Genomic DNA, 12,666 nt, shown 5'->3' with positions numbered 1-12,666 from the left:
TTTTCATAATCTGGACTCTTTTTTTGAACTCTGCTAAAATCATCACTTCTCAGCTTTTTGTGTTTTTCACATGTGCATCTTAACTAATGTCAATCTAGCATGTATTTTCTGTATAATGCTTTTATCTCCCTTGTTTTATGGCGTCCTCTTAATGGCTGTGGTAACTAAGGCTCTTCAGCAGATTCCATTACAGGACCAGCGAGAATCTACATTTGCTATTTTTTGTTTTGTTACATTGTTTTTTACTACTGCCCTCAGACCACCTTATTAAACTATGCTCTCTTTTATGTTACCCGACTTAACATATATTGCTGTAACTGGTTTTCGTGTAGATGGTGGAATTGCACGTTTCAGGATTTACGGAGTAGCAGAGAGAGACTGGTCAGAGATTGGTACAAATGATCTGGTGGACCTGGTGGCAATGGTCAATGGAGGAGTTTGCCTTGGATTCAGCAATGCACATTTTGGACATCCAAGAAACCTCATAGGTAACGCATGAACACAGTAATTTTTTGGACTTCAATAGCTCAAATATAATTTTCTCAATTCAAAATATATTTCTATGATTTTATATTGCGTATTTTATTTGATACAGAGCATTAAACTTTTTAAAGCGCTTGCCATTGGTGTTAATCGATATATTTCTCCACAATTATAACACAAATATCGATAATTTTATATCACGTTTTCACTGAAGATAAATGTCCCACTGTGACAGTGACAGGAGGAGCTGATGTGATTGCACTAAACAGGATGAGGCTGTTTGCATAAATAGACTTGAATTTACCTGAGAGAATTTACATGCACCATCATTTTGACGAAAGTCATCTTGACGAAATCAGGCTAACGATGTTCGAGAAATCACAAAATGACAAAATGCTGTTTCTGTAAAAATAGTATGTTTTGTGGAACAGGCATATGTTATCAAGAGAAAATTAAGAAGATAAGAGGGGGGCATCAGCAGGAGGGAAAACGTAGGAGAGGTAGGGAGAAGTCTTAAAAATAATATTAATGAATAGAGCAAAGCGGGAGGGTAGAAAATTGATGGGTATTAAAGGGAAGGGGTGGTAAAAAAATAAAAGGAAGTAAAAGGGGAAAAGGTAACAGGTGTGTATAGGATGGGGAAAACATAAATAGGTTGGGGAAGTAGTACAATGGTAAACGTAATGGGGCAACCCAGTGTCACTCAGAACCTGGGTATGTGTACTTTAAAGAAAAAATGGTTCTGTTGGGGTTTCAATTACTTAGGACAAGTAGCAACAGCTTACTGATAACAAATATGAATTATTTGCAAAGAAAAATGAATAGAGTATAACACACACCAGAATTTTTTGAGTCAATAATGTTTTAGGAGAAAATCAAAATAATAAAGGCTGTCACAACTTACAATTTCAATTGCAATGTGAAGTACGTGACTGTGGTGAAGCAGTGACATGTGGTGAATGGTGGTAAAATACTTTATACAGAAACAATTGTAAACAATTTGGAGAGGGGGAAAAATAAAGAATTCATAACTGTCCTTATTATTTAGCACATATGCTTAATGATCCAATGGTGAATGGCACTGTGGTCATAAGCGTTGTGTAGACATATGCAATACGCCGACGTTTCGACCCTGTGTATCGCCCAAATGTGAATGCGTCAAGGCGGGTCTTCCTCAAGGCAGGAGGGGGGAGAGATGGCAGCCTAAGGATTGATTTAAAGAGCAGCGTCGGGTGTTTGTTATAAAACAGAAGTGTGTGACACTATATGACTTTCAAGGGATGAAGCTTACCCAAAAGTAGATTCCTAATTAGCCCTGCGAATAATGATTTCTTGGTCAGTTATGTTTTAGAGAATAATTCAAAAGGATCTCCACCAGCCGGTTTGAAGCCTATGGAAAAGTGAAGAACTGAATCAGTGACTGGCAATGGTACTGTTGTTGATTATACAACACAAGTCTAGGAGGGCTGTGACATACCTCAAAGATATACTGTATTTAACTTCCACCCGTCAGTTGGAGTCGTATTTGTGCCAGTCCTATGTGTTTCTAAAATAAATAATGAGGAGTGCATAAGTCTTAGGTTAAAATGACGCAAGAGCGCGAGGCACACTTCGGGGCAGATTTATAATAACTGGCGCATCCCTGCATATCAGCAGGGATGCGCCAGTTATTATGCGCCACAGCTACGCCACCATGGATGCGCCGCATTTATAATGCGACGCACCATGGGGCAAAAATGGCACAGATGCGTGACGCATCTGTGCCGTAAAAGTGACGCATTGCTGGAGTTGAGTCGCAAGCGCGACGCAGCTCCAGCAATGCTCTGGGGGGCCCTATCTTTACAATGCTGCGTCAATCCTTACGCCTGCTTCAAGCAGGCGCAGGGTTTTGACGCAGCATGGGCCTAAAAGTGACTGAGTGAAATCTTGTAGATTTCACTCAGCCTCTTTTAGGAGGCGTTCCTGCGCCGGAACGCCCCCACCTGCCCTGGAACGCCTACATGTGGCGCAGGGCTTTACAACGTGACGCATCTCCCAGATGCGTCACGTTGTAAATACCCGCACCATGGCGCAGGATTTGCGCCGCTGCTGCGTCACAAAAGTGACACAACGGCGGCGCAAAAGTGGCGCAAGTGCAACATAAATCTGCCCCTTCGTTTAGAGGTCCCAAAGTAATTCTCACCGTGATCTGGAATTCAAGCCTCCTTCCGTCCGTCGGTTATTTCGGAAATGAGGGGCTGAAAGAACTGAGGCTATAAATAGTCTCTCTAGCGTCTGATGGACGTGCACACTAGCTCGTGTTTCCTAACGATTACAGGAGGCGTCATTCAGGTGAAAACGTGCACGCATGGTAGCTCAGTTATCCTGAACAGGAACCGGGCTGCTGATCGCGAGGATAGAATCAATTGCCCAGCCTGTCGGGTAACCATGTGTAAGGCGCGTGTATGTGTTTACACTAAATAAGGAGCGCTGTGTGGTTGGCTGTGAAGCGCTATGGCTCAGTAGGCTGTGGCTGTGTTCTCCTAAATAAAGATGGCATTGTATGGACAAGATTATGCGGTTTGGAAAACAACACAAATGGGAGTGCAATGATTAAAACATGTAAATACTTTTGGAATTATACATTAGAAAGTGCCCTCTGCACTTATTGACACATTTTACACGTGAATAACATACAATTTGTACAGTCAATTGCGTTTATTTTTCACTCTTGGCATATTTGTTGGTACTGCATCATGTTAATTAAAAAACAGAATGGACCATGAACAGTTGGTAGCAGTGAAATATATGAAAATTAGGTACAATTATTATGCAAGATAGGTTATTATTGGTCTTTGACATGAATAGGCATTGGTTCAAATTTTGCTGGGTATATAGCAAAGGAGAGCATAGTGGTTGGACCTGCTGGTGCTGATGTGTAACGTGCAGTGCAATCTAAAGTTTAACCATTTGCCTGTAAATTTCCTTAAGCTCATCTAACCCTGTGTTTACAGAGTCTAGAGTGTGGATCCATCTGCATTCACTTAGGTTTAGTAGTGAGACCATACTGCCTCCTCTGGGGTGCAGAGTGATTTTGTCCAGAACCCACCACTGTAGGTCATCTGCCATGTGATTGTTCTGGGAGAAGTGCTCAACCAAGGGGGCTCCTTGGACCTTGCAGCGGATCCTGCTCCGATGCTGTATAACTCTTGTCTTGACCTTTTGAGTGGTTTGGCCAACGTAGATCTGATTACACGGGCATCGTATGGCGTAGATAACGTTATTACTATTGCAATTGCTATATTGTCTCAAATTGTAAGTTTTTCCCATATGCTGAAAAGATGAGCCAATCATTGCAAAATCACACGCATTGCAATTACAGCATTTAATGGCGGTAGGATGAGTTACTGCCTGATGTCCGGTGATTTCTCAGTCTCTAAGTATGAGCTGACAACAAAGTCTTTGATGTTCTTAGCTCTTTTAAAGGCAAAGAGAGGTTTCTCTTGGATTCCAATTTCAGTACCTACTAATTTCCAATATTTCAGTAGTACCTTCTTGATTTCGTGGCTGCATGTGTTGAAAGTGGTCACGCACACCAACTTCTTAGTGTCTTCCACTGGTGGCTGTATCTCTAGAAAGGTTTCTCTTGGGCTGTACCAGGCCCTTTTTCTTGATCTGTTAAGGAGGTATTTGGGGTAACCACGGTCCCTTAGTTTTTTGATCAGAGCATCCGTCTCTCGATAAAAGTCACTTCTCCTCGAGCAATTTCGTCTTAGTCTTAGAAATTGGCCGTAGGGTAAATTCTCTCTAAAACATCTCGGATGGTGTGAGTCATATTTAAGAGTAGTGTTACATTCTGTTGGTTTCCTGTATAATGTAGTGATGAGCCTCCCGTCTTCATTCAACAGTGTGATATCCAAAAAGTCAATACTTTCATTGTTGTAGGTCATGGTGAATTGGATGTCAATGGTCTGTGCATTCAGCCATGATTTGAATTCAGCTAGTCTCTGTTCTGTGCCTGTCCACAACATCATCACATCGTCAATGTACCACTTCCATACTGATATATTGTTCAGAAAGGGATTTGAAGGATTGTATAGGTATGTGTCCTCGTAGTCATCCATGTAGAGATTAGCTAAACTGGGTGCAAATCCAGCCCCCATCGCTACACCCTTGCATTGCAAGTAGTAAGTGTTTTGAAAGACAAAATAATTATTTTTCATTGCTATTTTCAGTAGCTCAACCAGAAACTCGGTTGGAATCCACACTAGTGCCAGTCGTTTCGCTAGTGTCCTCCGTATTACATCAATGGCGTGCTCTTGGGGGATGCTTGTGTACAGGGAGGAGACGTCTAGTGTGGCTAGAAACTGTGTCTGCTTGTCAAATGGTTGGTTTTCCATCAGTTGTATAGTGTGCATTGCGTCTCTTCAGTAGGATCGTGTCTCTACCACAAAAGGCTGTAGAAAGCAGTTCTAAAATTGATTCAGTGGCTCCAGGATTGACCCACATCCTGATACGATCGGGCGGCCTGGTGGTTTTTGTAGGTCCTTATGAATTTTAGGTAGAGTGTATATGGTAGGTATCCTTGGTTCACTCTTGTTCAGAAAGTTGTATTCATGTTGAGACAGAAAACCTTCTGTTAAACCTTGATGTGTGAGAGACTGAATGAGTGCAGAGATTTCTTCAGTTGGATTCTTTCTTATCCGTTGGTAGCTGTCCGTGCAACTCAGTTGGTTATAGATTTCCGTGATGTAGTCCTGGGTGTTTTGAATGACCACGGCTCCACCTTTTGTCTGCTGATTTCACAACGATTGTAGGGTTATTGCTAAGCGAGTGCAGGGCTTGTTTTTCATCCTTGCTGATGTTGTGCTTGATGAATTTTTTGTTGTTCAGGAGATCCATTACTTCTTCCATCACAATTTTCTCATATACGAGGATCTTTTCACTCATCAAGTACGCTGCAGGTAGGAAGGTTGAAGCAGGTCTGAATTCGGTAGCTGCTGAGCGCTTCTTCCAGTGTTCATTCTTCTTGAAGTGGTATTTAAGTCTTATTTTCCGGAAAAATTGTTGCAATTCCAGTTTGATGTTGAAATTGTTGGGTGGAGTTGTCGGAATAAATGAAAGACCTCTAGACAATATATCATGTTCGCTTTTTGTAAGTGTGTAGTCTGAGATATTGATAATGTGGTCTTTTGAGGTTAAGTCAATCTGTGTGTTCAGGACCATTGTATTCTGTCCAAGAACGTCCAGGTCAGTTATAACTTCATGGCAATCTCCTCCTCTGTGTTTGAAGGGTTCTCTGGATCTGTTCCAGAAGGGGTTGTGAGTTCTTCTTCTGTGTCATTCCTGTCGGCTGTAGTTTCCTATTCGGTCGCCTGAGCCTCATCTCTTTCCAGTAGGATTACAAAATCCTCACTCAAAGATGGTCTTGGCTCTCTTCCATCGTTGTATAGTGTTACCATTTGTAAGTCTGTCTCCTTGTGTTGATCTCTCCATGACTGTCGTTTCTCTGGAACCTCACTCTTGTGTTCCCTCGTGGTCTGTTTTGTCCACGGTTCCATCTTGCTGGTCTGTCCCAGTTGGTGTCCCTGTTCATCCATATCTGTTCCCCTAAAAAAGGAACAGTGCGTTGTTGATCCTGGTAACTTTGTCCTTGTTGATAAGGTCTGCTGTTGGTACTTGTTGTTGGTCTCTCTTTGTCACTCTCCAAATTGTTTACAATTGTTTCTGTATATAGTATTTTACCACCATTCACCACATGTCACTGCTTCACCACAGTCACGTACTTCACATTGCAATTGAAATTGTAAATTGCGACAGTCTTTTATTATTTTGATTTTCCCTTAAAACATAATTGTCTCAAAAAATTCTGGTGTCTGTTATACTCTATTTGTTTTTCTTTGCAAATCATTCATATTTGTTATCAGTAAGCTGTTGCTACTTGTCCTAAGCAATTGAAACCCCGACAGAACCATTTTTTCTTTAGGGGAAGTAGTACAAACAAGCATTTGCAATGCAATCGGTCTCGCCTTTGGGACCTTATATGTATTTAGCTATGCAGCACATTAGACTGGGCGCTGAAACATCTACTGTTCTTTAACATAGAAGGAAAGTAAGCACCAAACTGCGTGACACGCCAGGTATGGGAACACATGGAGAGAAATATTGCCTTTCAGCAGGAAATGGTATAGTCCAAAGCTCTGCTTTTAACATAAAAGCAGGACCTTCCGTGGTCATATCACTGAAAATACAAGATTTTAAAGAAATATTGTCAACGGGTGCTTGTGGATGACAATTCAGAGAATGCCAAAGTGAGTCTCGTATTTTACTGACCTCTGCTGGTTGTTTTCTATTAAGAAAGTTAAATAGAGGCAGTTGCCAGAAAAATTAAAAAAGAAAATCCCTCAGCAGAAAGCAATTCTGGTATTTTACTGACCTCTGCTGTTCGTTTTCTTTCAAGACTGTTAAATAGAGGCAGTTGAACAGAAAAAAAAGTCCATAAGCAGAAGCAGACAAGTCCTGGGGCTGATCTCCAGAGCCCACAAAGTACATATACATATAAGTATATACTAAAGTATATACTAAGGTGTATATATGCTAAAGTATATATACTAAAGTATATATTAAAGTATATATACTAAAGTATATACTAAAGTATATACAAGGGGTCTCGAATGCTCGACCTAAAAAGAGGTAAATCTAGATTTTGATTTTTTAAGAATTTATTGTACAGTTAATTAAAACTCACAATATAAAAGACAAAAATATTAAACGCTAAAGTTAAAATTGTGTACAGCCTTATATTTGTAGAATTACATTTAAAAGTGGTTAACTCTTAAGTTAAAAAAATCATATCGGACCCAATTTCATTGTCTGTGCAGTCCATTTCGAGAATAATAAAATGCTTATGCTTCAGAGTGCTGATCTAGATTTTAGCTGACCTGATTCTAGACGGCTGCCTCTGTGATTAACAAAAGTGTTTTAGCTGCGTGCTATTCTTCTTGCACCTTTTTATATGTCTTTGAGTCTGCTAGCCTCTATGTCAAAGTACTTTGTTAATCAGCAGTTTAGTTGAGTTTCCTCTGGATTGCAACACAGCTTGACAGCTTGCCTGCAGCTTTTTATTTCCTTTTTGTTCCATTTTGACCTTAGTAAGGCACGTCTTATGTCCACCAGGTTTGGGCAAATACAGACTATGTGTGTTAAGTCCTCTTTACCTGTCCCACAGAGGCGGCAGATCTGTTCTCCATCTCTCCTTTTCCAGGGTGCCATATGAGGAAGGATTGGTAGAACGCCGAAGCGCAACTTTAAGAAGTTTTCTTTTGTCTTCCGTGTAAGACCCATGTTCAGATATGCTTGTGGTTTAAGCGTTTTATAATCGTTCAATACTGTCCAACCATGGGCCCTCTTGATCAGAATTTCCTTATCTTCTATTATTGATACCATTTTAGTTATTTTTGTTACTATTTTTTTAAAGCTCTTATTATCTGCAGATGTCTCCCAGAGGTTTGTTAGTTCGAGACACTCCAGGAATTCTGATAGGTACTTCTTAGCAGGTGTTGACAGCTCTGCCCAAAGGTGGGCATTTAGAGAACCTTTTTCTGCTCCTTTGATTTTACGCCAACTTTTTATGTACGCACCTCTTCTCTCCAATGTTTGTCTCTGAAGGCCGAATTCAAGGCGTATTTGGGCGGACGACACGTAGTTAGGCAGCTGGAAAATTGCTCTGTATGTTCTAGTGATTATTTTGTCTAGCGCTAACACATCCTTCCCTAGCATTGGTTCACTCCCATATGTGAGCATTGGCTGTAATCGTGCTCTGATCACTTGTAAGAGAGGATCCAGTGTTCGGTCAGGTAGGACTTTCATCAGGGGCTTCATTGAGAAGTAAATTGTGGTGCCCTTCCGACGCATAGCCTCTAATTGAGGTTTATACGAGCCTCTGCTGTCCAATAGTACCCCAAGATACTTGTAGTTGGTTACCCGGTCTAGTCTATGCCCATCCAGGAACCATGAGAGTTTCTTTGTCTTATTGTAATTCACTGTCATTACTTTTGATTTATTTAAGTTAATCTTTAGTGCATTATGTTGTGAAAATGTATTGGTGGTGTGTAAAAGGTGTTGGAGTCCAATTGGAGACCAGCTTATTAAAAGCAGGTCATCTGCGTATAAAAGATTTGGTAATAAGATGTTTACCAGCAGTGGGGCATGAGATTTGGTTTTGTCCAGTTCCCCTGGCAGGTCTGCTAGAAAGAGGTTAAACAGCATGGGGGCAAGAACACACCCTTATTTTAGGCCTTTGGTGGTGTTAATTCGCCTTGAGAGGTGCGTCCCTGATCCCAGCATGATTTTAACCCATGTGTTGGTGTGTAATTGAATCAGCTGTTCCAGGAGAGGTCTTGGTTTCCCCAATTTATCCAGTTTTTGCCACAGTTTGGCACGATATACATGATCGAACACAGCGCTACAGTCTATGAAACATAGGAATAGCGAGCTCTTAGCTGTCTTCGCCGCTTCTATCAATAGGGTTAGCGCCATGATGTTTTTTTGTTGTGCCCTGTCCTCTACAAAACCTGCTTGGTTTGCGGGAATAATATGTTTTGAGGTAGCCCACGCTTTTAATGCCTCCAGGAGCAGCCCCGCGTAATACTTTGCCTCGGAGTCGATTAAGACAATTAGTCGATAGTTGCTAGGATTACTCCTGTCGCCTTGCTTATAAATTGGACTTATTATTGAACCTGTCCAGGACAATGGACATTTAGCTGTTTCCTTTATTCCCGTAAAGACTGGTATCAGTATTTTACTCCAAAAGTCAGCATCATTGTTGGAAATGGCCCTTTTTGCAGGGTTATCCCCTAACTTTTTGCTTCTTCCTCCTTTATTTTTCCTGACCCGTGGTTGTTGGCAATAGGACTCTGGGCACTTTACCACTGCTGATCAGTGCTAAAGTGCATATGCTCTCTGTATAAATTGTTATATTGATTGGTTATCCATGATTGGTATATTTGTTTCACCTGTTAACCCCTAGTAAAGTGCACTGAGTGTGCCAGGGCTGGTGATTCAAATGCTACTCGTGGGCTGCAGCACTGATTGTGCCACCCACAGGAGTAGCCCTAAAATGATGTCTTGGGCCTGCTTGCAGAGCCTATGTGCAGTCCAGGACTGCCATGTCGACCTGGCCAGTGAAACCACTGACCAGGCCTTATCCTTCCCTTTCTGCAGTGGCGGTTTCTGCGTGAGGGCGTCGGGGCTCCGCCCCCTTTATTTTCAGCCCCTGGGTCAGCTATTACAAAAGTACAACTAAATTCTTTTAATAAACAGTAAAAGAAAAAATTAATTACGCAGACCTCTAATTGCTTGGGACCAGGCTCAGGGCTGTTGTAGCTGCAATGATAAGTGATCACGAGTGTCATGTCACGTGACCCTGGCAGCGAAGCCTATGCCTTTCGTTTTGGCCCTGAGTCTACTTTGCCGGGCTGACAAGCTCACTGCCCTGAGGCCTGTGAGGTCATCAGTTCGGCAAAGACATAGCCTCGAGGACCAGTCTCCACCCACTAATGACGTTTGGCTAAAGTTTGCCCCGGGCGCTTCAGGCTCAAGCCCTGTAGCGCCAGGGGCTGCATGTCAGTCAGGGAGTGGAGAGGACGGCACCCCACCCTTTCTGAACACGTCACAGGGAGGTGGGTCCTGCCCTCTGATAAGCTGGGAAAAGGAGTGGTAGAGGCAGCAGGTGGGAAGCCGAGTCTGCGCAGTTTGTCATAAGGACTTTTTAAGACACACTGCGCAGACTCGAGGTGTCTGCTTCCCGCGTTGCTATTACAGGACCGTGTGAATGGCCGCCATCATTTATTTGCAGCTCCGGTGTTTCAGTGGGAGGCTCTGGCCACACGCTTATGAAGGCGCACCTCTCTTTCAATGGCCTACCTCACCCCTCTCACATCCGCCTCTTTCTACCCATCCAAGGCCCTTCCCTGGGTCTCCTCAGGCCCCAGACACCGTGATCCTGAGTGCTGAGTAAGAAGTCCGACTGCAGCTGGAAAAATCCTGAGTATTCTTCTACCCGCGTTAACGAGAGCTGCCAGGGACGTTGCAGCCACTTTTCAAATTAGCACACTTCTAGTTCGAGCGGTGGCAGGAGAAAAACAGTCAAACACCTGTGCTGAGGTGGACAAAGAGGGCCCAGTTGTCCGTAATCAGGTGAGGGACTCCTTCAGTCTGACTCTGTTCTCTGTTGGAGATAATTGGCAAAAACTCAGATTTTGTTAGTCCGGCCTTGGCGGGACCTTAATGAGCTGTATTTGTCTTCTGCTTTCAACAGCTGGTACCAGGGACCTGACTTCGTCCCTGCAGCTAACAAGCCACTGAGATGGCTCCGAGGGCAGGGTGCATTCAATGGGGAGGCCAGGTTTCCTACCAAAAATCAATGTGTCCTTGTGTAACGCAACAGGTGCTAATGTAAAGCGCTCTGATACCCAAAATCCTCGGGTCAAGTTCGCGCTATATAGAGATCTGTAACAAACGGTTGAGCCAAAAGCTGATGGCACCCAGATGTGTACGTGTCAGTAGAATGTCTGTCATGTTATATTTTATAATATACAAAAATATAATCTAGTAAAGTGTAGATTTCTTATTAGCACCTCCAATGGGACATACTTTTATAAATGGTATTTAGGACACTATATTTCTGTTATACATTTTGTTAGTGCCATACTACCTGTAGGGACTTTAATCATTGACTTCTTTTAAGAAGGCAGTAGCTTGAATCATAAAGAATGAAATTAATCCGTGAGTGAGTATGAGTGAATACTCAGATCTTTGCAACACCTGTAAAATTCATAATGGTAGATGAAGCACTTCTTTAACTGCATTACATTCATCAAATTGTTCACGGTTCAAGACAGCACATAAGACACCAATGGTTATTTTTTTGTAGTTTGGGGCTATTGGTCCTTTTACAGAACCTGAGCATCCATTGTTTGACCTCACTTTATTAATGCAAGTTAAAAGTCAGCAACAATGTTGTCATGTTTGCATATTTATTAAAGCAGTATTGGCTTGTAGTAAATATATTAAGGATCATAGGAATGCTACATTGGGCATGCATGACATGACGAAATGTAATGTTGCATGATTTTCACAAATGTAATTTCTTTCCTGCCTGTCTTGGAATCTGCGTGCATGCATCCATTTTATATCATGACATGTGAGTATCTCTGAAACATCCCTCTACACAGTGAATATGGCTGCAGAGAGTCATAATTGGTTGCAACACAGAAAGGTCATTTAATTCTAATAAAAGTAGTCGGAGTGCATGCAAGAAATAGGGCCTGAGTTACAGATTGGCAGTGAGATCAAAATTGCTGATATGTAATGGGTGCTGTAAAGCTTCTCTTGGCAGGATTATTGTTGGTGGAACTATTCCTGGTGGAGTTACAGCTGCCATGTTGTAATATATTGGTGGTAATACCACATACGCTAATATCGCTCTCGATAATTCTGATAATTGAGGATGTTTCCTGCTTCTGCCGTGAATGAGTGGAATCACCACATCATGCTAAGAGCACTTAATAACGAAAAGTAGTTGTACTGTAATTGCATTTATATAGCTTTTAGTACCCCTTACGAGTTGTTAAAGCTCTGGGGTTGCAGAGTATCATGTTACCCACAGTAAAGGTAGTAGTTTAGTGCTTAATATTGTTGTACATTTGTCGGTTATGGGATTACTCTTGTGCTCTGAGGATTCTGGAGCATTTCCTCTAGTTTCTAGTGGTGGATTGAGTTATTAGGCCCGCTGCTCTTTTATGAAAAAATGAACTGCCGCATGTAGGTTCTCGTTTTGAGTGGCCTACTGCCCTAATGCTAACAGGAAAACTGAGCCCACATGCCCCCTTTTAAAATAAAACATGCACTGGGAATGGCAACCTGCCTCCTAAAAAATGCTGCATCACTTTAAAGAGCACCCCCCGCGCATGCTAGCCCCACGTCTCTCAAACTTCACCAGCCGCCACTGCCTTTCTGTACATGTCAGGCATCCCTATGGTGGCCCTAGGTACCCCACTGGGCTGGGTGCAGTGTATCTGAAAGGTAGGGCATGTACTGAGGTGGGTAACATGCCCTGGTAGTGGATTACAGCCATTTTCGTTTTTCACTGCTGAGAGGCTATCTTGCCCATAAGACAGAATGGGGGAGGCTGTTTACATGCCT

At 42.3% G+C, this 12,666-nt stretch overlaps 1 protein-coding gene across 1 annotated transcript in view; it reads left to right on the top strand.

Annotated features, from left to right (window-relative positions):
* Positions 1 to 12,666, top strand: part of ALLC (allantoicase) — an 823,350-nt gene that overhangs the window by 544,578 nt on the left and 266,106 nt on the right. Inside the window, exon 9 of the mRNA XM_085610751.1 lies at positions 333 to 488. Within this exon, the coding sequence (XP_085466877.1) occupies positions 333 to 488 (156 nt within the window). The remainder of the gene's footprint in view (positions 1 to 332; positions 489 to 12,666) is intronic.

This window comes from Triturus cristatus, chromosome 6 (genome assembly GCF_964204655.1).
Source record: "Triturus cristatus chromosome 6, aTriCri1.1, whole genome shotgun sequence".
Lineage (NCBI taxonomy): Eukaryota > Metazoa > Chordata > Amphibia > Caudata > Salamandridae > Triturus > Triturus cristatus.
This window is presented reverse-complemented; position numbering and strand designations above follow the sequence as displayed.